The sequence below is a fragment of the Hirsutella rhossiliensis genome (genome assembly GCF_020360975.1).
Source record: "Hirsutella rhossiliensis strain HR02 chromosome Unknown scaffold00005, whole genome shotgun sequence".
NCBI lineage: Eukaryota > Fungi > Ascomycota > Sordariomycetes > Hypocreales > Ophiocordycipitaceae > Hirsutella > Hirsutella rhossiliensis.
In genome coordinates, this window is record NW_025408671.1 from 3,915,407 (window position 1) to 3,937,044 (window position 21,638).

The 21,638-nt window shown below is 59.1% G+C and overlaps 5 protein-coding genes across 5 annotated transcripts; 2 read left to right on the forward strand and 3 right to left on the reverse strand.

The window, feature by feature from the left end:
* Positions 1 to 894: 894 nt before the first annotated feature.
* Positions 895 to 1,965, forward strand: HRG_05858 (uncharacterized protein; the record flags this gene model as incomplete). Its single annotated transcript, XM_044864329.1, has 1 exon — positions 895 to 1,965. The coding sequence occupies one exon, from the start codon at positions 895 to 897 to the stop codon at positions 1,963 to 1,965; it is 1,071 nt and encodes a 356-aa protein (XP_044720861.1).
* Positions 1,966 to 3,017: 1,052 nt separating this feature from the next.
* Positions 3,018 to 5,901, reverse strand: HRG_05859 (uncharacterized protein; the record flags this gene model as incomplete). The annotated part of the gene is made up of 4 exons (XM_044864330.1): positions 3,018 to 3,519; positions 3,584 to 5,124; positions 5,190 to 5,744; positions 5,836 to 5,901. 4 exons carry the CDS (start codon positions 5,899 to 5,901, stop codon positions 3,018 to 3,020), a joined length of 2,664 nt encoding a protein of 887 aa, XP_044720862.1.
* A 2,444-nt stretch (positions 5,902 to 8,345) lies between these two features.
* HRG_05860 (major facilitator superfamily domain-containing protein) lies at positions 8,346 to 10,293 on the forward strand (the record flags this gene model as incomplete). The annotated part of the gene is made up of 5 exons (XM_044864331.1): positions 8,346 to 8,391; positions 8,466 to 8,566; positions 8,620 to 9,928; positions 10,001 to 10,168; positions 10,223 to 10,293. 5 exons carry the CDS (start codon positions 8,346 to 8,348, stop codon positions 10,291 to 10,293), a joined length of 1,695 nt encoding a protein of 564 aa, XP_044720863.1.
* Positions 10,294 to 10,734: 441 nt separating this feature from the next.
* HRG_05861 (Histidine acid phosphatase) lies at positions 10,735 to 12,320 on the reverse strand (the record flags this gene model as incomplete). Its single annotated transcript, XM_044864332.1, has 2 exons — positions 10,735 to 11,567; positions 11,624 to 12,320. The coding sequence occupies 2 exons, from the start codon at positions 12,318 to 12,320 to the stop codon at positions 10,735 to 10,737; spliced, it is 1,530 nt and encodes a 509-aa protein (XP_044720864.1).
* A 792-nt stretch (positions 12,321 to 13,112) lies between these two features.
* On the reverse strand, positions 13,113 to 14,199 carry HRG_05862 (enoyl-(Acyl carrier protein) reductase domain-containing protein; the record flags this gene model as incomplete). The annotated part of the gene is made up of 4 exons (XM_044864333.1): positions 13,113 to 13,707; positions 13,760 to 13,824; positions 13,893 to 14,086; positions 14,145 to 14,199. The coding sequence occupies 4 exons, from the start codon at positions 14,197 to 14,199 to the stop codon at positions 13,113 to 13,115; spliced, it is 909 nt and encodes a 302-aa protein (XP_044720865.1).
* Positions 14,200 to 21,638: the final 7,439 nt, after the last annotated feature.

The following is a 21,638-nucleotide window of genomic DNA, read 5'->3' on the forward strand; positions in this document are numbered from 1 at the left end:
AGACGCGCGCGGAGCAGGGCGCTGCGAAACGTAGGAGCAAAGTCTAAAATCCTTGGCTCGGCCCCTCTTCCGCAGCGGGCAGACACCGCTAAAACCAGCGTTATTAGCCAGGGTTCATGCCCCGTAATCCAAGCTGCTGGTCACAGCCTCAGGGACGTGGATAGGGTACAGGACCGGGCGGTAGCAGCGACCAGTGCCAAAACAGGACGGCCGCTGGAGCACCTTTGATCAAAGTACCCGGTACCCTAAACTGCCGAGGAAACACGGCGGCACCTCCGGGTCCCGTCTACTTGGTACAGACAGCCTGAAAACCTGCATTGATCTCAGGCCAAGGTCTCCGTACCTGTGATGGTCGGTCCCCTGTTCGACGTCAGTCCAAACTCACTGGCCCTCGCTCCACCGTCCAAGTCGCCAATCTACGCGCCAAACAAGCTCCCCGACAAAATCCCCGGACGCTCCCTCACCTTGACCGCGATTTGCTTCCCGTCGTCAACCCTCGCCGCCTCTCGCTCGCTTCCCGTCAACCAGGCCGCGCGATATGCCCCGGAGCCGCCTGCTGAAGCGACCTTTTGCTGGCCAACAACACGTCTCCGCCGACGGTAGGGACTCCCCTTGCTCACTCTCTCTCTGCCTCCCCCTGCCATGGCCTATCGGCCGAGCCTCTCACCCCCCTCGTGCTTGCTGCATGCGTTACGCGCTCATCACAAACAAGAAGTCGTGTCTCATCAACATTCTCATCCCCTCCCCTTCCTCTCTTTCTGTCGAGCGTTGATGGCACCTGGCTAACAACGAAACCTTGGCTCCCCTCGACCAGACTCGACACCCAATGACCCCGGCCTAGATGCTCAGCCAGTCAAGACGCTGACTCCCGCCTCGACCGCTGCCCTCAACAGCATGAACGGCCGCGTAAACGCAGCCACCAAGCACGCCCTGGCACGCTCCGCCACCATCCGCAGCGTCCCCAGCTTCGAGGGCTCCGAGTCAAGCCCCGACAGCAAGCGCAGCGCCTTTGCCAGCAGCGTCAACAGCACCGCCAGCGCTTCCTCCGCCATGCCCGCCACCCAGTACGAGAGGCCCTCGCCCGCCGTCCGGTTAAAAGGCGAACTGGCACACGACATCCCCGTCAAATGGAGTCCAAAGGGCTCTCCCCACACTCTCGACTCCTCCATCCTCTCCGACGGCCCCGAGCCCGACCCCGGCCACTGGGACTCGACCATTGGCAAGGCCGGCCTCGGAAAGACGGGCCGCGTCATCAACAAGCTCGTCAGCGACAACGATGCCCTCAAGCGCGACATCCGCATCGAGCGCCTGCGCGCTCACGAGGCCAAGGAGGCCGCCAAGCTCATCGAGGACAAGATGGAGCGCATCATCAGCGACTACGAGGCCCGCCTGCTCGAGGCCAACGTCACAAAGACCCTCCTGACGAGAAAGGAGCGCCAGGTCGCCAACTTGACCGCCACCGTCGAGGCCGAGAAGAAAAAAGCCGCCGCCGCCTTGGAGCGGGAAAAGAACTGGCAGCTCGAGCTGGACAAGGTCAAGACCGAGTCCACCCAACAGATTGAAGAGGCCACGAGCTACGCCCAGCTCATGGAGGGCCGCTACAACGCCATCTCCTCCCACTGGCGAGACCAGGGCGACGACGTCAAGCGCGCCCTCTCCAGGATCAAGGGCGACATCGGATCCATTGTCGAGGAGCGCAAGTCGGACGACGATAAGATCCAGACCCTGCGGGAACTGTGCGAGCAGCAGGACGGCAACATCAAGGAACTCCGTCGCGAAAAGGACGACATATCCCGCCTCTTTGACGAGTACAAGAAGACGCAGGAAGACGACCTCCGCGACATTAGGCTCAACGCAAGCAGGAGGGAGCAGGAGCAGGAGAGGGTGCTCGACGAGTCACGGCAGGCCCTCGCCAAGCTCAAATGGGCCCTCAACGTCAAGCAGAACGTCAAGGACGCCCAATAGCCTCTCTCGGCCGATGACGGCGCCATGCCTCACTGGCCCCCATTCTTTCCCTAGACGCGTCGACTGCTCCGAGGATTGTACATATTCCTCTCGCCCCTCCCGCTTCCTCTCGGTCTCAATCGGAGCTCGTCGACGTTACGAATAGAGCGCGCTTCTACATGACGATGCACTTTGTCCCTCTTCCCGGTGGTTCTCTCCTTGGCCTTGTTCTGCTTCTCAGCTCACGAGATGGATGGCATCGGTTTTGTCTGGTCCGCTCCCAGGATACTTTGCCCTTTGGCTCGGTTGTCGACGCGCAGCACGACGGACATTCACGAAACGCGGCGCTGGGGAGTTGTCTTTTTTTTCTTTTCCTTTTCCCCTCCCTTTTCCTCTCTCGCCTTTTGGCCCCGGCCTTGAGGCTGCCCACCTCCTCCTTATCTCGGCGCACTGTGTGAGACGCGAAACCACCCCCTGGCCAGTTTTCTTTTCTTTTTCGTCTTTGCTCTCTGCCGCGCGCTTTCTTCTCCTCTACCCCTGTTGTTTGGGTTCTTGTTTGTTCACGCGCTCGTGCTCCGGCGGCTGAAGCTGGCTTGCGCCGGCGGCATGGCCCCCTCGCCGTGTCTTGGACGAGGAGGGGACGGATGGGCTTGGTGGGCTGGAGCGACAACGTTGGTGGTGCTTGTGCGGCTTTCCCTTTCTCTACTATGTTTGGCACATTGAGGGATACCCCGGCTGGCTGGCTACGAATATATTTTGCCCAATGAATGCTTCTTTCCCATCTCGTTGAGAGCCTGGCTGGCATCATGGTCGTGGCATTTTTGAGCGTCGGCGCAGCGTCTTGCTTCGGGCGACTGACGATGGGACTCTGGGGCCTCGACGCCGCATAATTGTCGCACCCTAGGTCATTCATATAGATCTTCAATGGAGACAATCGGTTTCTTTGACGCACGTCTCCTCCGGCTACCTCGGCTGCCTCGAGCTACAAGAAACCTGGCATCTGCGGGCCAAGTACAGGAGCTCGGGCTCGGAAGTGCCGCCTTTCCCCGTCCCCCCGAGGCCGCGCCCGTCGCTTACCAGAAGACTGACTCTCCCCCACAGCGCTCCTTGGCCTCGGCCAACGAGTCGTGGAAGGAGCGATGACCCTTCTGTCGGAGCCCGTTGTCATTCAGCAAGCCGATTTCGTCCATCTGGGTGATCATGCCGAGGGCCGGGCGGCAGATGTCCTCGAAGACGCCCTCCCTGTCCAGCTGCTCGCAATCCCACGACGTCCTGTCCCCAAAGGCCATGCCGACGTTCTCCGCAAAGAGGTCTCGGGCTCTTCCGGACGACACCGACACCTCGTACCAGAGACACGGGACGCCCTCGTAGAGTTTCTGGCCCAGGCGCCACTTCATCCGCTTCTCGTGCTTCTCCCCGGGGACCAGCCTCTTGGTCATTGCGACCGTGAGGATGCTCCCCGTCTCCTGCGTCTGACGGTATCGAGCGGCATGCCGGATGCTGATGCTCTCGACTGTCGCTCCGAGTCGCTCGTCGATTGTCGTCTCAATGGCGAACCCTTTTGCACTGGTAGGTCTAGAAAGGCAGGTGAGACACATGCTTGTTTTTAAGCCTCGAGAGAGGTCGCGTTTCGACTTACGTGACATTCATCGACGCCACTAGTGCATCTGCGATGGCGACGTGCAGGGTCGACTGGTTCAGGGCAGTCCTCTGAGAGACGCGCACTTGCATATCCCAAGGACGTCGCACACAATGGAGGTATAGATCTCCGAGCTCCTTTTCAACTCCGCGGCAACAGGTCTTGAACGTTTCCGCGTCGATCTCGACGATGAAGGGCGCCTGGTCCTCCAAGCAACAGGAGATCTCGTAGCAAACCTGCGTTTCGAAGTGTACCCAGGGGGCTTCTCCGGGAGGATGCATCTCGACCAAGTCATCTACGTCTGGTCCACACGTCGTTAGCGCGGTGGAAAAGCCGATGCAGCTTTCTGGTACATCGTCGGCGTTGAGCGAGTCTAGCATCTCGGCCATGGTCCAGTACGGGCCAGAGCCGATATCGACTTGAGAGTGACTCAGATTCTTCAAGTAGAAGCGGCCGAACTTGAGCTCGATCGAGACGAGTCCAGGAGAGAGCTCCAAAATGCTGGCCAAATCTTTTGTATGGGCTTCGGCCAATTTCAGGATATGGCTCTTCCGGGAGGGCCGGCCGTTGGACGGCGTGAACACCGCCTTCTCTGGCGGCGCAGGACATGTTGTCACGAGTGTGGGCGCCTGGACTTGTTGAATAGTCAGGCCGGCGAGAGGCGGGACAACTGAGTCCAAGATACTCAGACTCAGCTCCTGGCTCCAGTCGACGCATGGTGGCTGAGACAACAAATCAATTGGCTGTTGAAGCGTTTGCTTCAGCGACGGATCGAGCGCGTGGGGTTGAGGTGCCGGCTCAAGGCATATAAGGTCATCCGACGTGTCGAAGTGACCCCGTGCGTCGCTTGTTTGCTGATCTTTGACGCCCATTACCATCTCGAGATGGGCTGCGGCCAAGAGATCGCTTTCGCGCGGGAGAATCTCTTGAGGCTCGTCGAACGAGATCAAGGCCTCTTCCTCCTGGCTCTGCACCTGCTTTTCTTGTTGTGCCTGCCTCACGCCATCTCGCCAAGTCTCCACCAGGCTTCGGGACGACGTTTGCTTCGCGGGTTCGAGCGGCTCGGCGCTCAACACTGGCACACTTTCCCCGAAGATATCTTCAACAGACGTGTCTCCACCAGGTGCTATGGGTCGGACGTTCTGGCCCAGGTTCCCAGGAACGTTTGGACTCGTTCCATTGCGGAGGGTTCGCGATGCTTGCACGATTTTCTCGAATAGATTCACCACGGCCGTCGGTAACTTCTTCGGGTACTGAAACTCTTCGAATAAGGAGAAAACCTTTGTGGTTCCTGGCTTGACACCTTGTTTGGGAGCGTACTTGTATTCGTCCTGGGTCCAGGTTCCATTCGCATCTTGGCGCTGCGCTCTGACAGTCACGGCCGTCTGAAGACGACGAAATTCATCAGGTGGGGGACCTTTCTTCGACGAGATGTACGTTGCACGGTCCTGACCGACGTGCGAGAGCCACTTGTATGCAAAACGGAATGTCCCGGTCTCTTCTGGAACGAGCAGCTGTCGACACTGGCGGTTGCCGTAGGTCTGCAAGCAGAAGTTAGCAGCCACGTCGGGCTTCCAGGGACTTGTGTTCGCCCAGGGGCACTGACCACGACTGCAAGAAAGTTGTCCAAAGCTTGAGTGACTTTGTCCGTATCCAAACAATCCAAATCAGTGCCGATGTAGACCAGATCGGCTGCCATGTTGTAGGTAATCTGGCACCCGAACGACTCCTGGATTTCCTCGATGGAGGCCGGGGCCCCGACATCCTTCCACTGGGACGCTAGAAGCTGGAGGAAGTAGTCGATAGTCCAAGAGTCGCCAGATTCCAGACCTCTCCAAACGGCCTTGTGCTTGAGGTCGTGCATGTTCAACGGAAAGCGGTGGGCATCGAACAAGCCATGTTCGGGCCCGGAGTCGGTTTGAAACTGCGACCAGGCAAAGACTCGGGGGCGCTTCCCAATTGTTTTGATGTCGGAAGGAACGTGATGGGCAGCATCGCCGGCTCTCTTGGCTTGGTCTGGGTCGCACAGATCGGTGTCCTCTTGCACGACCTTGAGCAGAAGGTCCTGAATGAAATCCGAGACGGCCTTTTGACATTCGCGCGGGGTCAGGACCTTGAACCAGGGGATTTCGGGCTCGTAGAGGAGCTCGATCAGCTCGTCCTGCCAGTCGAGGTTAGCCGGCGAGGAACGTCAGTTGAGAGGATGAGTGACGGCTTGCGTCTTTGGGATATGCTTCCGTTGCCGAACGAACGACCCAGTCGACACCGCTAGGGAGCAAGGGGGGGTTGCAGGTGATGTAGAACTCGACGAACTCCATTCTGGCCCTGGCGAGGGGGAGATGGAGAGGAAGAGATGGAGGGGGAGAGGAAAGGAGAGACGGGGGCGAGGAGGTGAAGAGATGGCTGGCCGTGTGGCGTGAAGGGGGGGAGTTTAGGGGTTAAGAAACAACGGTTAGGGCTTGTGCCTGGAGGAAATCTCTGGGTTGGCAGGTCGCCGGGTGAACGGAAGGTGCGAAACAGGCACGTGCTGGCAGCCGTTTGCCAGGCCAGCGCCGAGCATGTGCGGCCTTGCAACACTTGCAGAGCCAAAGAAGGGGCTGAGCAGGGGCGGGAGAGTCTCTTGTATGCGAGTGGCTGGTAGGGCTTCTTCACGATGGGGGGGGACAGCGTCTTGCGCATGGCCTCGAGGCAACGAGCCCGCTTGTTTCTCTGTACAAGGCAAATTTCATGGCCGCCAAAACTGCTGAGACAAGATGCAAACCCCTTCTCGACCGCCAACAGCCGCTCTAGACCCTGACAAACTCCCAAAGGGCCGTTCCATCCTCCCTCACGATCAAACTCTCGCCATCGCTCGCAACCTCGACTACCCGCAGCCCCTTCCCGCTGTACGGTGTAAGCAGCTCGTAACCACCATCGAGATGCTTCCTCGGAGTTATATATTCACACACGTCGTGCTTTTCCGCCACAGCAAGTATGACAGCGTGGCGGCCATGGCCCAGGTATTTGCCCGAACGGGAATTGAAGAATCCGAACCAGCCATTTCTCTGGACGCAACGCCATTGCTGGTTCCAGCTTGTATTCTGATCTTCGTTCGCGCCTTGTAGGCGCAAGCAACCGCCCATGTCCGTCATGGTAATGGCTCGCTGGGAGGCCTTCTCGACAATCATGAACGTGCGGCCTGGCCAGGGGAGTGCGTTGAAACAAGCCTCCCTTTTGCCGCGGACGGTTGACAGCGGCGTCCCAAGCGTGAGGCCGCTGACTGAGAAGGTGTCATCGGCGTCATCGGTATCGTAATCCATTGTGAATAATCTCGTGATAGTGCTTGGGCGATTTGCGGTCGTGGGCAAACAGAGTCTGAAGGCTGCTATGGAGAAGGACAAGAGCAGGAGGCGGGGGGGGCAAGGCAAACCGGGTTGATATACCCTGACTGACGCAGTGAATTTCTCGGCAACGTTTCACACTCCCGGGGCGGATTTTCATTGGGCATCGTCGCGAGAGTTGAGTCGACGACGTCGAGGTAAACACGAATCGATATCATTATTGCTGATGTGGCGAGCGGAGCCTCAAAGCAGAAGAGCACTCGGTCACTGTGTGCATTTGAACCTTGGTGCTGGTGGACCCTCGGGTGTTTACTCTTCAAGCAATATCAGGCTTCATACCTGCTCACGGCTTATAGTAAATGACTATGATGGTTATGGCATGTTCGATGAGTTTATGAAAAGGGGCGGCCTATAAGCAATCTTTCTTCTTTATTCGGGAACAACACCCCCCCTCAACCCCCCCATCCAAACTGCTTCATACCATTCTTGTACATTCCAAAGAAAGCATTGAAAACGTTAATATAAGCTCCGTTGTAGGTCTGATATTGACTGGACAATGCGCAAATTCATCTCGGCAAATGGTCGTGACAAAATTGCAGGCCGTTGACCATGTCCTGAATGACCCCGAGACGAGTCAAGCTGATGCTACCGTGTGAACAGACAACATTAGACTAAAAGACCGGGCCGAGGCTAGCGAACGGCCAGAGTTTGCCGGGCCTCATGATGAGCTTAGAAGGTGACTATTGGCGTTGAGGCGTTTGCTTGGCGGCTCACTGGTTGGCCATTGTCGTGGTGCACTCGAAACAAGGACGCATTCATGGATTCCGACTCGCCGACTTTTCCTTTGGGCACTTGTTCGTCTTCCAGCATGGCATGACTGTGCGAAAGACGAGGGTCAGCCGTTTGAGCCCGTGTCCCAGCCAAGAGGGCGTCGCTCGAGGTGAGGCGGAAAAATCAAAACAAAGGGGAAAAAAGCACCGCGGCGGCATAGAGGGCCAGAGTGGGAGAGTCCAGCATCTACAGCATAGCAGCACGGAGCGCCCGTGCAGAAAAAGCAACGTTGTCCACGAATGACGGGCGCTCGTTCAAGAGTAGTCACCTCGTCACTCGTTCGTATTCGGACTGTCGCTGAACTTGCTGTGCTCAGCTTACCTATACTTAATTACATGGTAGCTGCAACAGTCCGTCATTCCAGGTCGTGGCCGCTTCATCAACCTCGCCCGTCAATCAATCACCGACTCCGACCCTCTGACTGCGACGCCACAATCTATACCGCTCCAATCTGTGCCGCTCCAATCCATACCCGCCCGCAGCTTGCGCCATTCGGCCCCTCAAAACCCCCCTCCCGCGCCGTCACCGACTCACCGACATGTCCAGCCTCCTCCATCGCTGACGCCCGACTCCAAGGCCTGCTCTGCCGCCTCCCGTCGGACCACCAAGCAATGCCTCTCGGAATCCTCGAGCCCAAGTCTGGGGAAAAGGTCCCAGGTGTGATTGCACTCCAGTCCCCTGAACCGTGTGGCCCGGCTGCCTCGTGCTGACTGCTGACCGTCGACTCCCAGGCACAACCAGATACTTCGACGATGCAGCCCATCCCCTGCAAGCAACCGGCGACGACGTCTCGTGGAAATGCGACGACAGCGGCAAAGTCCCCATCATCCTCGTCCGTCGCCCATCTCCTCCTGTTCCCATCGGCAGAGGCTGACCGGCTCGCAGATTCCCCAGCCCTCGGATGACCCCAACGACCCGCTCAACTGGCCGCTATGGAAGCGCGACCTCATCACCTTCATCCTCTGCTTTGCCGGCATCCTCGCCACCTCGCTCGGCTCCATCCTCGCCTCAAACACCCTCGTCATGAACAAGCATTTCCAGGTCTCGCTCTCCAAGACGGCCGTCCTGACCGGCTACTTCCTTCTCGGCGCCGGCGCCGCGGCTGTCTTCTTCGTCCCCTCGGGTCGCGTCTGGGGGAAGCGCCATCTATTCCTCATCGGCATCTGCATCGTCATCGGCTCGAGCGCTTGGGCCGGCGCCGTCGGTCAAAACTACAGCAGCATGGCCGCCGCCAGGGCCATCCAAGGCGTGGGGACGGCGCCCTTTGAGAGCTTGCTGAACGCGGCCGTTGGCGACCTGTACTTTGTCCACCAGCGAGGCGTGCGCATGGCCTGTACCAACCTCGCCGTCTTTGGCGGTGCCTTCTTCACCCCCATTGTCGTGGGCAAAATCACCGAATCGCTGGGCTGGGAGTGGACCTTTTACTTGGTCTCCATCTTCATGGCCGTCACCCTGCCAGCCGTCTTCCTCTTCTGCCCCGAAACGGCCTATCGCCGCGAGTCCAGACTCAACATTGACAGCACCGTCGACGAGATTAGCCTGAATTCCAAGTCTGCCTCGACGAGTTCCCCTACCATGGTCGACGGCGCGCCCACCCGGCCGCCCGGCTTCGTCCTGGTCCCTACCTCGTCGGCCATGCAGTCCATCGGCAACGCCAGCACTCCCAAAAAGACCTTTGTCCAGTCCCTTTCGCTATTTGATGGCAGAAAAACGGACGAGCGTTACTGGGTCCTCTTGCTCCGTCCCTTTCCTCTGCTCATGAACCCGGCCTTCATCTGGGGCTGCTTGATCCAGGGGACCCTAATTGGATGGACCATCTTCATCGGAGTGCTCGTCGCCGTCATGTTCATTGGGCCGCCCTATTTTTGGGGCGAGGTCATGGCCGGATACACGTACACGAGCGCCTTTGTCGGGGCCCTCGGCGGCTTTGCCATCTCCGGCCTTCTCGCCGACAGCAGCGTCAAGTACCTCACCAGGCTCAACAAGGGCATCTACGAACCAGAGTTTCGCATCTTGCTCGTGATCCCCATGCTCATCACCGGCGGCATTGGGCTCTATGGCTTTGGTCTGACGGCCGAAGACGTCGTCTCGGGCAAGTATTCGTACATTGTCCCTCTGATCTTCTTCGCCTTCGAAGTGGCTGGCATGGTCATTGGCGCCGTTGCCAGCTCTCTCTACATTGTCGATGCTTATCGTGAGTCGTTCTGGGCTCTGATGCCTGCTCAGTTTTGCCTCGCTAGCCCCGTGACTGACTCTGCTTCGGTAGGCAGCTTGACCGTCGAGGGCTTCACCCTGATGATCATCTTTAAGAACATCTTTAGCTTCATCCTCACCTGGTATGCGTACGACTGGCTCGTCCAGAGTGGCTTTCGCGTAGTCTTCGTCATCATCGCGTCCGTCCAGGTGGGCGTTTGCTTGCTGAGTGTCCCACTGTGTGAGTACTTGCGCTGTTGCCGCCTCATGTGAGTTATGGCTAACATGACAAAAGATATATGGGGAAAGCGCATCAGGGCTTATTTCCACCGTCACGACCTCTTGACCATGACCGGTCTTCGGTGAGGGCATTGGTCATGTCTTGCGGTGACGCTTCACGGCGCCGAGGGATACTCGATGGCCAAGTGTCTGAGCGCTCGGCTGTGCGCTGTCACGAGTTCGAGGCGCACGATCCTAATCATGCAGCTTGTGACGGCGGGCATCAAAAAATGATGCCCTTCCGTTCCGGGCGAAGGGAGCTGTTGGGCGTCTTGGTTTACGGGAAAGGGGGATATTACTGTCACGCGTCTTATGGCTCGTGAATTTTCGACACGAGCCGTGTTGACACGGCAGACAAACCAGGTCGTTGTCATTACGTCGTATCTGAGCGCATAATACCTAATTACCAGAGAGCCCCTGCTACATCTTGTGTGGCCGGCATTTAGTCCTCAGCTGGTGCATCTGTGACTTGCTGGCTTTCTCTTCTCGCACGCGGACTTCCAGTTGCCGCACGTCCATGACGCCATCTCATCCAGGTCGCGCGAGTGCAGCTCCGGACTTGGCACCAGCGGCCTCGACCCCGACGCCGCTTTGATGGGCCCCGGCAAGCGTCGACTTCTTGACGAGGCGAAGGCCACCGAACAGCATGACGGCGGCCTGGACAGCGAGGATGACGACGAGGGTGACGAGGGCGCCAATGACACCGGCGACGGGCCTGGAGACGCCCTTGTCGCTCGAGGCCCGGGAGAACGCATTACCGTCGAGAGCGGCCGTGGCCGTGGAAGCGCACTTGCCGTCGGTCTTGCCGCAGAGGCCGCACCAGTGCTCGGAGTCGACAATGGCAAACTTGCTCATGGCCGCCTTGAAGTCGTGCCACGGGAGCGTGAGCCGGTCCTGGCCAAAGAGCGGGTAGGCCTCGAGGCCGTGCTCCGCGGCGGTGCCGTTGGCAAAGAGGAAGCGCACGGCAACGTCGTCGTCGCGGACCTTGGCACCGATGGGCGCGTCGGTGACGAGCTCAAAGGCCATGGAGGAAGCGTAGTTGCAGATGCCGTAGAAGTCGGGGCTGGCGGCCGGCAGCCGGGCGAGGCCGAAGAAGGCCATGAAGGTGCCGTAGGCGCCGAACTGGGCGTGGAGCCGCGGCGCCTTGGGCTTGGCGTCGACGATGGCCTGCAGGGCGTCGACGACCTGGCCGGCGAGGACGGCGCCGGCCATGGCGCGCACGGGCTCGCTGGCGTTGTAGGCCAGGTTCCACTCGTGTGCGGAGGCGAGGCTGTAGAGGCGCGCGAGGGCCGCGGGGGTTAGCAGGGAGGAGGAAGGGATGGAGGCATTGTGGATGGTGGCGACGTTGATGAGGTCGAAGACTAGGCCCTGGTCAGCAACCGGGCCGCTGCGCCCAGGTGGTCCGGGGACAACCCACTGCTGTAGGCGTTCTTGAAGCTGACGGCATCCTCGTCGTAGGTGGCGTTGACGACGGGCAGCAGGCGGCGGTAGAAGTCGAGGGAGCCGTCGTACGTGGCGCGGTACTCGGCCGAGGCAAAGTAGCCGTTGGAGCTGACCTCGGCATTGACGCACCCGCTGCCGCCCTGGAGCCAGGCATTGTCCTCGGGCCTGTCGGCAGAATCGCCGTCGCCGACGGGGTCGACGGGGACGTACTGGTAGCCGCCGAGGGGCGCGGCGACGCGGGATCCATTGGCGAGCCTCTCGTCGGCGGCGGCGGCGGCGGCGAGGGGCGGGTACAAGCCCTGGAGAAAGGCGAGGGCCGACGAGTACAGCACGGGGTCACGGGGCGCGGTGACGGCCAGCTGCGCGGGGACGGCCGTGTCCGGGCTGATGGGACGGGCGGCGCCGGCGTGGGCGCCGACGACGACCGGGCCCGGGCCGCGGGCCGGGTCCGGCCGCACGTAGCGCGAGCGGTAGTAGGCGCCCGACGAGTGGGCCTGGTCCGCGCCCAGGGCCGTCAGGTTGACGGGCTTCCACGCCTTGGCGGTGCGGTCGCCGTGGCGGTGGAAGATGTAGACGCCCAGCACGCGCTCATCCTTGCTGCTGTTGGTGTCGGTGTCGGCGCCGGCGATGGCTCCGGCCAGGAGGATGGGGAGGAGCAGCTTGGCCTGCATGGCGGGGAAGAGAGTGATGAAAAAAGGGTGGGAAAAGCTTTTCCTGACCTCCCTCGTACCTGACCTCGGGCTTCACTTGTCCGCTTGAGCCTGCGAGGATCAATCGTGCACAGCTAGCACGATCAAGGGCGGGTGCGCGAGACGGGAGGGAGACGAGGGGAAGGGGAAAGGCAAAGACGTTGGGATGAACACCCCGGTCGTCGGCAGCAGCAGCAGCAGCAGGAGGTGACGAGCCGACGATAAATCCCTCGACCGTGTGGTTGTTCATACCTACTTACATATATATCGTACAGTGCGTGTGTCTGGTGTATGCATAAGTTGGCCTCGGCAAACCTTGTTGACTTCATCCCGTTCATATCGTGCCTCGACATCGTGAGCAGCAGCGAGTTGCCAACTGGACCCGAGCCATCAACGCCACGAGCGCCTCGTTTCCCTTGCGGCGATTTTCGAACAATTTGAATTCAGCAGATCCCAATGTCCACTCGGGATATAAACTACATTGTTGTGCCGAGGTCAGTACATACGATGCGGCGATACTGTGCATCCAATGCACGCTGGAAATACCCGCTTATATCCCCTCCCCCACCGTCGCCGTTGCAATCCGGGCCACTCAACGCCGGTTTCCCCGCTCACAAGGCCCATGGAGAAAAAACCACCTGCCCGATTCCGGAGTCCAATGGCCGGGGGGGTGCGCCAGGAGCAAGGGGGGCAGTTGGCCTCCGCGGCGATACAGACAAACAGCCAGCGACGCCTTGCTGGTTACCCGGGTGCGACCAATGCCTGGCTCTTTCTTCACAGCTTCGACTTCCTCGGATCCTTGATGTTCTTGGAAATCTCCCCGGACAGCAAGTAGTTGGGGTACTGCATCGACGGGTCCGTGCCAACAGCCGAGCCGGCCTGCCGCCTCCATGCGCCGCCGTCGACGGGAATCACCTGGCCGTTGATGTAGGCGCCGGCCTCGCTGAAGAGAAAGACGGTGGCGTCGGCCACGTCGCGCACCGTGCCCAGCCGGCCCGAAGGGATGGTGGCGGCGTATTCCTTGGTCACCTCGCTGCTCAGCAGCCGGGCCGCGCCCTCCGTCTCCTCGATAGCGCCGGGGGCAATGACGTTGCTCGTCACGCCGCGGGGCCCGTACTCGAGGGCCACCGACGCCGCGATGGAGTCGACGGCCGCCTTGGCCGCCGACACGTGCGCCTGCATGGGCATGCCCGTGTAGTGGAAGGTGGCCGAGATGTAGATGATGCGCGGTGTGGGGCTGAGCAGGAGGTGCGGCAACGTGGCCTTGACCGTGTGAAAGGTGCCAAGCGCGTCGATGTCCATGACGGACTTGAAGGCGTTGGAGCTCATGGCTTCGAGGGGCACGACAAAGTTGCCCGCAGCCCCGGCTCTGCCAGGCGGGTCAGAGGGCGCCGATGCTGTCGACCGGCGGGCACACTCACATGACAAAGTCGATGCCTCCCAGCTCGCGCGCACAGCGGTCCGCCGCCGCCTGGAGGCTTTCCATCTGCGAGGGCCTGGTGTCAGCCGGCGGCCTCAGTCTGCGCGAAGGCCGTCCAAAACAGGCCGACGAACCTGGCGCACGTCACACCCCCCGATTCCAATGACCCTGGCGCCGGGCCTGGCCGTGGCAATGTCCTTGGCCGCCTCGACCGTCTTGTCCTCGCTCCGGCCGACGATGCAGGCATTGGCCCCGAGGCGCACCAGAGCCCGGGTCTGCATGCTGCAGATGGTGCCGGCGCCGCCCGTCACGAACACGACGCGGTCCTCTGCACGGCGGGGGTTAGCGATGTGGACGGCGGTACGGCGAGGGAAAGGCGACGCAACTGAATAGGCCATCTCTCCACACGGGGCTCAGGTATTTGGACTCCGTGACTGGCATTGGAGCGACTTGTTGGACGGACTAGGATGGACGCACGCGCGCTGTGTGTGGTGGCGATGTCCGTTGGTCCGCCTTTTGCCTTTGTTTGCCACTTGGATGCGCTCGACGACGGCTTGGATGACGAGGAGACGACAGGTGGGTGGTGAAGGGGGGCGAGACAAGGTCCAAGGTAAGCTGATGGCCCCGCCTGTTGTATAAGAAGAGATGTAGATGATTGCCTGGACGGGATTCGGCTTCTTGATTTCCTGCCCGTCTTGTGGTTCGTCCGACGATGGCTGGCTGGACCGACGACCTGGCGGCCGAGGACGATGAGCTCCGCTGCAGTTGGTAAGCTGTGGAGGCCGAGGCTTATTGGGCCGAAGCCAATAAGCCTCGGCCCAGCCAGCCAGCCAGCACGGCATTGAGGCCCCACGTTAATCCGGGACTCCGTAAAAGCCAAAGGTAATTACTCGGTACTGTACGGAGTAGGTACGTATAAGCTACACACGGGGCGAAGGGGGTCCGGCTCGGTCGAGTTGATCCGCGCCCCGAGGCTTCTCGTCGTCTTCCGGCACTCCGTCACGTCACGTCTCGCCTCCGAGCTGAGCAACCTTTTTTGTCCATCGACGATTGTACAAACCACCAGCCCCCGCCAATCCTGCATCTCCGTGTATCGTCAACCCCGGCTGCTAGACGGCGGGGTTAGTCCGTTCCCGCTCGACCCATCCCTCGTTGCTTCTTCCCCCATCGTTTGCTGCCGGCCATCGACCGATCTCTTCTGAAACGCCCTCGCGCGAACCACTCACGCTGCGCCGCCCATTCGGCTCGTCAATCTCCAGAATGAATGAGCCCTCGTCCCGGCATTGCACCTCTGCCCTGACCCAGCTGCGGCATCCGCCTCCCGTCCTCCCGACGGTCGCCGCCGCCCTTCTCCACAAGGCTCTCTCTACTTCGGACATCACCTCGACTCGGATCTCTCTCTCGTTTTGTCGAAGCGAATCCGTCACATCCACTAGCCCGCTCGTCTCGTCGGAACCCCCCTTCCCTAGAGCCGGCGCGCTTGGACTGCTGCCAAGCTGCCCTTTGCTTTTTTCCCGTTTTGCCTTGTCTCCCGGGCCAGCTGACCGGCCTCGGCCTCGCTCCCGGCCGGCGACGCCAAACATCAAACTCTGTCGCCTTTCCCGCGCTGGCAGCGGTTAGAGTAGGGGCTGCCTTCCTGTCCAGTCTAGTTGCGTCGGGACGTGCTCGGCAGTCTTGCCGCCTCTTGCAACCCCATCTGCCCTTCCCGTCCGTCTCCCCCATCGACCAATTATCCGCTGCTGAGACGTCATCAAAATTGCCCCATTACCGAGACCTTTGCAACAGCATACGCGAGTCGAGACTTTGTCATCTTTGCGGCACAAGTACTGACAGACTGGCTGAACTATCGTGCCCAGTATCCGTACATGCGACCAGAACTGCTCACTGCATCTGGAAGTCCACAAAGACCACCTTGATGGCCTGTTTTCCTTGCATACAGTCCGCCCACCACCCGGCACCACCCAACACCATCCAACACCATCTAATACTTCTCAGCTTCTGCCCGTATCTCCTTCTAGCTCCGTCTCTCATGTCTAAAAGTCATCGCAATTATCAATCTCGCGCCCCCCCTCCCCAACAGCTTAGACCTCTCTCGCGCAGTCACATTCCCGACACCTTGCGCGCCAAGCATCGCCTGAACCCGAACCTACATCACTCGCACTGCATATGTATGTATGTACATGCATACACACATGTGCATCTCCGGCGCCCCTCGCTTGTGCTTGTCCCGACGTCATCCACAACGTTGCGCACGCCGGCCGCAGTCGGGGGACGCGGCGCATCCTCTAATAAGTAAAGCTAGCAGTGGAATCGGGCCGCGACACCATCGTGGGCACCCTGAGGGACAACGTCGTAGCGAGTCAGCTGCTACCTATCCGGTTCCGACTTCCGAAGACCGACCGTCGACGGGCCTCGACCGACTCCCTGACCATTGATTGCTTGCTACGTACGGCCTCTCATCTCTCGCCTTATCAAGGGCTCATTCTTCTTTCCACTTGCGTCTCGCCCATCTCTCTTGTGGATCGGGCAAGGCGCATGAGACACGGGGCATTCGCCAGATCACGCGCAGGGTCATGGAGCACACAGTAAGGGAATCTGGTTTGATTGCTATGAGAAACTGTAAACGCTCGAGATTCTTGCAGCGAACGCCAAGGCTTGCAGAGCCATTCGTAAGATATGCTGCCCGACGCCTATGCCGTGAAAGCCAAACTCCATTCCAAGACGCCGGGTCGACCCTCCCACTGTCTCACATGAGACTGGAACCTCGAAATATGTCAAAATGGTTCGCTAATATTGTCTTTCCTTTTGTTGCCCTTTTTTTTCACTGCCATTATACCGCACTGCGTGATCGATAAAAACCCCCTTTTTAGAGAAGACAATAATTAAGTCTTCTTGCTGATTTGCGCCCATCGCTCCAATCAGCTCAAAAGCACCATAGAAGTGAAATCCACGCCAGCGGCCTGCTCTCGGGCGTGCCGTGCGTGGTGGTTGGAGTGGTAGCTTTGCCCCAGGCGGGTAAGCAGCGATAATTGCGAGCTAGCCCTGCAAGGGAGCCGAAAGTGCCTTTCGAATAAATAGGCAAACGGCCCCGTAGATCCAGCATCGGACCCGGTCCCTGATGGTGTCAAGGGCGTTGGCGCAGGCGTTCTGGCTGCTGCGAGGGGATGCCAAGCTCGAGGGGAGCTTGCCAGTGGACAAGGGCGCGTTTCGTCGATTCGTGTCAAAACCAGCAGAGCGGGCAGCTTTCGGGGATGACGATGAAGCGCTCATGAGGCCCCATGGGACATGATCGCTTGCGGCTCCCGTCCGTCGACGTGCTGCAGAAGTGCGCGCCGGGATCGGTGCAAGACGTGTAAATGTAGTAGTTCTTGGTGAAATCACACATGGCGACGGCGGCGGGTGCAAAGACCCAGTTGTGTATCTGCTTCAGTCAGCATGAGCTTCACCAGGCGCAACGTCGACGCGAGGGCGACTGACTGGTTGGGGGCTTCACAATGTTGCCGCGTCAAAGGATAAAAGGCAGCAACCAAAAGGTGCGCGATGGCTCGCGAAGCGAAGAAACTGGGGTGGAGAGTATGCTCTTCGGTGTCCGCGGCAGGGCGAGGGCGGAAAGACTGGGGATCCGCAGTGGGAACAGGCAAGACTTGATTGACGAATGGGTGCGTGATTATAGAGAGCCCTGTAATATGAGAGGCTGTTGTATGGGAGTGGATAGCGTGCGATATATGGGGTTGGCTGGCTGTCAGGAACCGGACGAGAAACAGAGTTGGCGGGAAGCAGGACGGGTAGTTATATCATGAGCCCGGAGCCATCGCGGCAAGCTGTCATGACAGGAAGCTTGCAGCGGGAGGTGTGGGTTGATCGGAATGGGCCACTGCCCTTTGACATGTCGGCCGTCTGAGACCGTGCCCCCTCTGGGGCCATGTCTGAGAAGCGTCTTGTCAAACAAGGGGCGAGCCTCAAGCCCACAGTCGTGTCGAGGCAAAGGAAAAAAACCATGTGCATGAATGTATGCATGTACGTGCGGAGTAAAATACTGTCATGGGCAAAAGGGCCAAAGAAAGACGACCCGCCGCCACTGGGTCCAAGTTCCATGACGAGCCAGATTTGTTTGGCATTTCTAAAACAACTCATTTTCGCCTCGTAGGGCATCTCATGTTCAGGACCCTCTCTCTACCTAGCACGAAATGCAGCATGCTTGCTTGTTTCTCCCGGGGACGGACGAACAGGCCTCCTAGTCCAGGGAGAAAGAGCTCGAACCACGGGACAAGGTCTGAAGGCGCGGCAGCAACCGAAGGGATTCGGGCTCGCCCTCGACGACGGGCAAGCTACCCCTGGGGCCGCGGGCGCGTCAGAGGGACGTGACGGAGAATGCCAGAGCTGGTGCGAGCGCGAGTTATATTGGTCGCCGAGAGGGAATCCGTGCGGCGACGTGCTAGCGCGGCATTTGAGCTGTGGTCGAGTGTGACGGGTCGCGAGACGAGGCTCAAGAGCCGCAAAAGAAAGGCGACGACGCGAGATGCTCGGAGGGCTACGGAGTATCTGTACCTAGCCAGTTAGTGGAAGGCAATGTCAGATGGCGCCGAGGAGGGGTCGTGCTCTGCGACGCCAGGGGAGCCTGCAGTACCTAGGTAGGTAGCTCTCGCTGCGCTGTACGGGTACATGCCAGGTACCATGTCTGGGCCGCGAGCACGCCGCCCGCAATCGCCATTCCCAAGGGTCCTCGCAACTGGAGCCTTGTTCCGTTCCAGATCGCACAAGTAATAACTGTAGGTACCGACTTGAGAATGCATCGAGGGTGTAGGTAACCCTGCTGGCAACCCTGCTGGCAACCCTGCTGGCAACCCTGCTGGCAACCCTGCTGGACCAACGACGCACCGACCCCGTTGCGGAACGGCAGTCGGTCGGAGTGCCAAAAGCCATGACGGCAATTGCGGCGGAAAGTCTGTTCTCGCATCAGCCGTAATACCGTACCGTCCATGTTGGATGAGCGTCTCTCGCCGAGGTCAAAGCTCGCGACAGCAGGTAATGAAAGCCATCGTGTGTGACAAAGTGCTTGCATTGCCGACGTATGCGCGTGCCAACTAGGTCTCCACGACATCGAGCGTAAAAAGGGACGACTGTTATCAAGCGTCGGCAAGCAATGGCAAGTCGAGACAAGCCAAGTGCCGTCTCAGGAGCCTGTCTCCCCCGCGTTCCACTCGTCTTGATGACGGAGGAAATACCGCGCAATCGCAACCGGTCGATGCCGTGGCAATCAATGTTCGACGGACAGCAGACGGCGGATCGGGCCACTGTCGAGCGTGAGCTGGACGGGGAATTGGAATGACGAGGGCCTTGACGAGGGCCTTGACGAGTCGAGATCGAATGCCACTTGTTGTTACCCGATCAATGTTTTCGTGGGGTTCTCAGGTACAGTGTCTACTAAGGTAGTACCCAGGTAGATACCTACCTACCAAGGTACTTAGGTGCCTACCAATGTAGGTACCTATCCTTCGGCTAACTAGTGCTAATAACTGACAAGTCCCTGGCAAGTAGCTCTCGCACCAGCTGCCCCCAAAGCCGATACCAGGTGGCCGCCAGGTAACCGATGGCTTCCCGTTAGACACCAAGCGCACGTCCCTGGCCAGCCCCCACTGTACAAACGGCCTGTAGATGGGGCATCTCGCAACGCTTTTTGGCCCCCTTTTGGTTCCGAGGGAAAACAGCCTCAAATCAGAGACATGCTATCTGGTGTGCAGCACAGACTCGTACGTCTTATTTCCCCAAGGTAGGTATTCGCGCGCAACCTTCACGTCACCCCCGGTGTCTGGCCCTAGCGGCTGGTTCTAGGTTAGTCAGGTGCCGAGCTCTCTCCTTCTGCCTCCGCCTTGTTGGCAAGATGAGCTCGCTAACCGTTGTTTGATCAAACCTCCCTCCCCAGGCATCTTTGGGATGTAGCCGCGCGCACACGGGGGACTGCGGAATGGGTCTGCTCCGAAAAGCTCAGAGACGCCTCAGAAGACACCACCATATGTCCGAACGAGAAGTTTGCCAACCCAAAAAGTATCGATGCGCAGCCTTGTTGACATTCGAGCCTCGACTCTGCGTATCCGTTTCCCCAACTCGCCCTGCTGCAAGGGACTACAGACCTGCTCACGCCCATGTCGAGCACAGTCCGCTCCCCTCCCGCAACAGCGTCGTGTCCTGAGTTATCAGAGACGCTCCCAAGGCCCTGCGCGCAGTTCCGGGCCTCGAGCGTGGTCTTTTGGGTCCATCGCCATCTCTTGCCAAGGTATCCATCTGCCCGTGCAGTGCGTGTGACAGCGACGCCAGGTAAAACGGCGAAGACAAGGGACCGGTGCCCTGCGCCTGAGCACATGCCTGCATATCTAGCCCCCTCCAATATTGAGGCAGGCTCGTTTCTCGCCCTCGCCACTGGACCAGACCCTGCAGGAGTTCGCTGCACGGGCCCGAGCACAGCCGTCATGGCGTGGAAAAAGAAAAACTATGAACTTGTTGCTTGTTCCGACTACGCTTCAGCAGAGTCCTTGATATTGCCTACACTTCCCTTGCTGCCGAGCGTGTCTGGCTACAGGTAGGTACCGTCGACGGCCAACCTAGGCATCTTTCTTGGATTCCTCGAGCAAGACTGGGAGCCAGATGCGGGTTAAAGCAGCCTTGGCCCGTCCCCCCACGCCGTCTCTCCTCACCTGCCGGCGGGACAGCTCTCCAACGAATATTCGAGCGGCCCTGCATCTTCCCGGCCGTCACATTATGGATCTCGCCGTTCAGTAGTCCGCCCCGTCATGCTTGCGGTATGGTCGGGATCGGGAACCGGTGTGCTGCTGAGTGAAAAGCCAAAATGCCGCTCCCGGCCTTTTAGTCGCCGAATCTCATCGATCATGCCCCCTACCCACCCTAGCTTCTCGCATTCACAACCCTAGAGACGTAGCAGACGTGTCTAAAATAGTCGCCGTCGAAGTCTAGCTACTGGTGATTCCCTGCCCGAGGTCGGCCTGCATGCGCTGGCGGCCTCTGGACCAAGCCGGAACGGATCACTTGTAGTCTTGTCGCTTACTAGGAGCTCATTGGCTGCCGTGTGTCACGGGGCGAGCCCTTGGTTGGCTGTTTGGTTGCAGACCAAACGCTCTTGGTGAATTGAAGAAGCTGTCGCTTAGTCAATTTCGTTACCGGTAGTAGCGCGACCACTGCTCTCGCACTTCTGGGGCCAAGACCCTTACACCGTGTATGCCCTCTTTAAGTATCGCATTGCTGGTTATATCCCAGTGCATCTTGAACCATGATGGCGGACATCATCTGGCAATGATAGGACGACATCTACCGCCACGTTGTGAGCGAAAAGATCCATATACCGTCAAATACAAGTACAGTATGCCCTGTCATTGTCTGACGAACCACTACCCTGTTCATCCAGTTGGTGCCTGCAAAACCTGGGGCCGCTGCCAGAACTCTCCCTGGCATGAGAAACTAATAAAGAGCAGACTCTGAGACAACCATATCGATTTTACTACTATTTGAAAGGCTTCCCTTAATAGTGAATATGCGAAATCCTGTAACAGACATGGCGACTCACCCTTGCTGCGACGTACATTAAGTTGGAGTCGGAAGCTCAAGGATGACTCCTCCGTGCTGACCGGCTACACACTCATTCATTTGCTTCTCCATCGCCGTCAAGGGATCCGCGCAATCGATGACTTCACAAAGTGCAGCGTGGCGCTTCAGGAGCCGAAATATATCCCACGAACCTCTCATGTTGACCTTGGATCTTGTGGGCTGTGAGTGACAATGACTCTTTCGAGATAAACATTACTGCAACTGCCTTTCTTGTTGATGCCCTGGAGCGATGTTGGAAGTCGCCTTAAGCTCTTCAGCTGCCT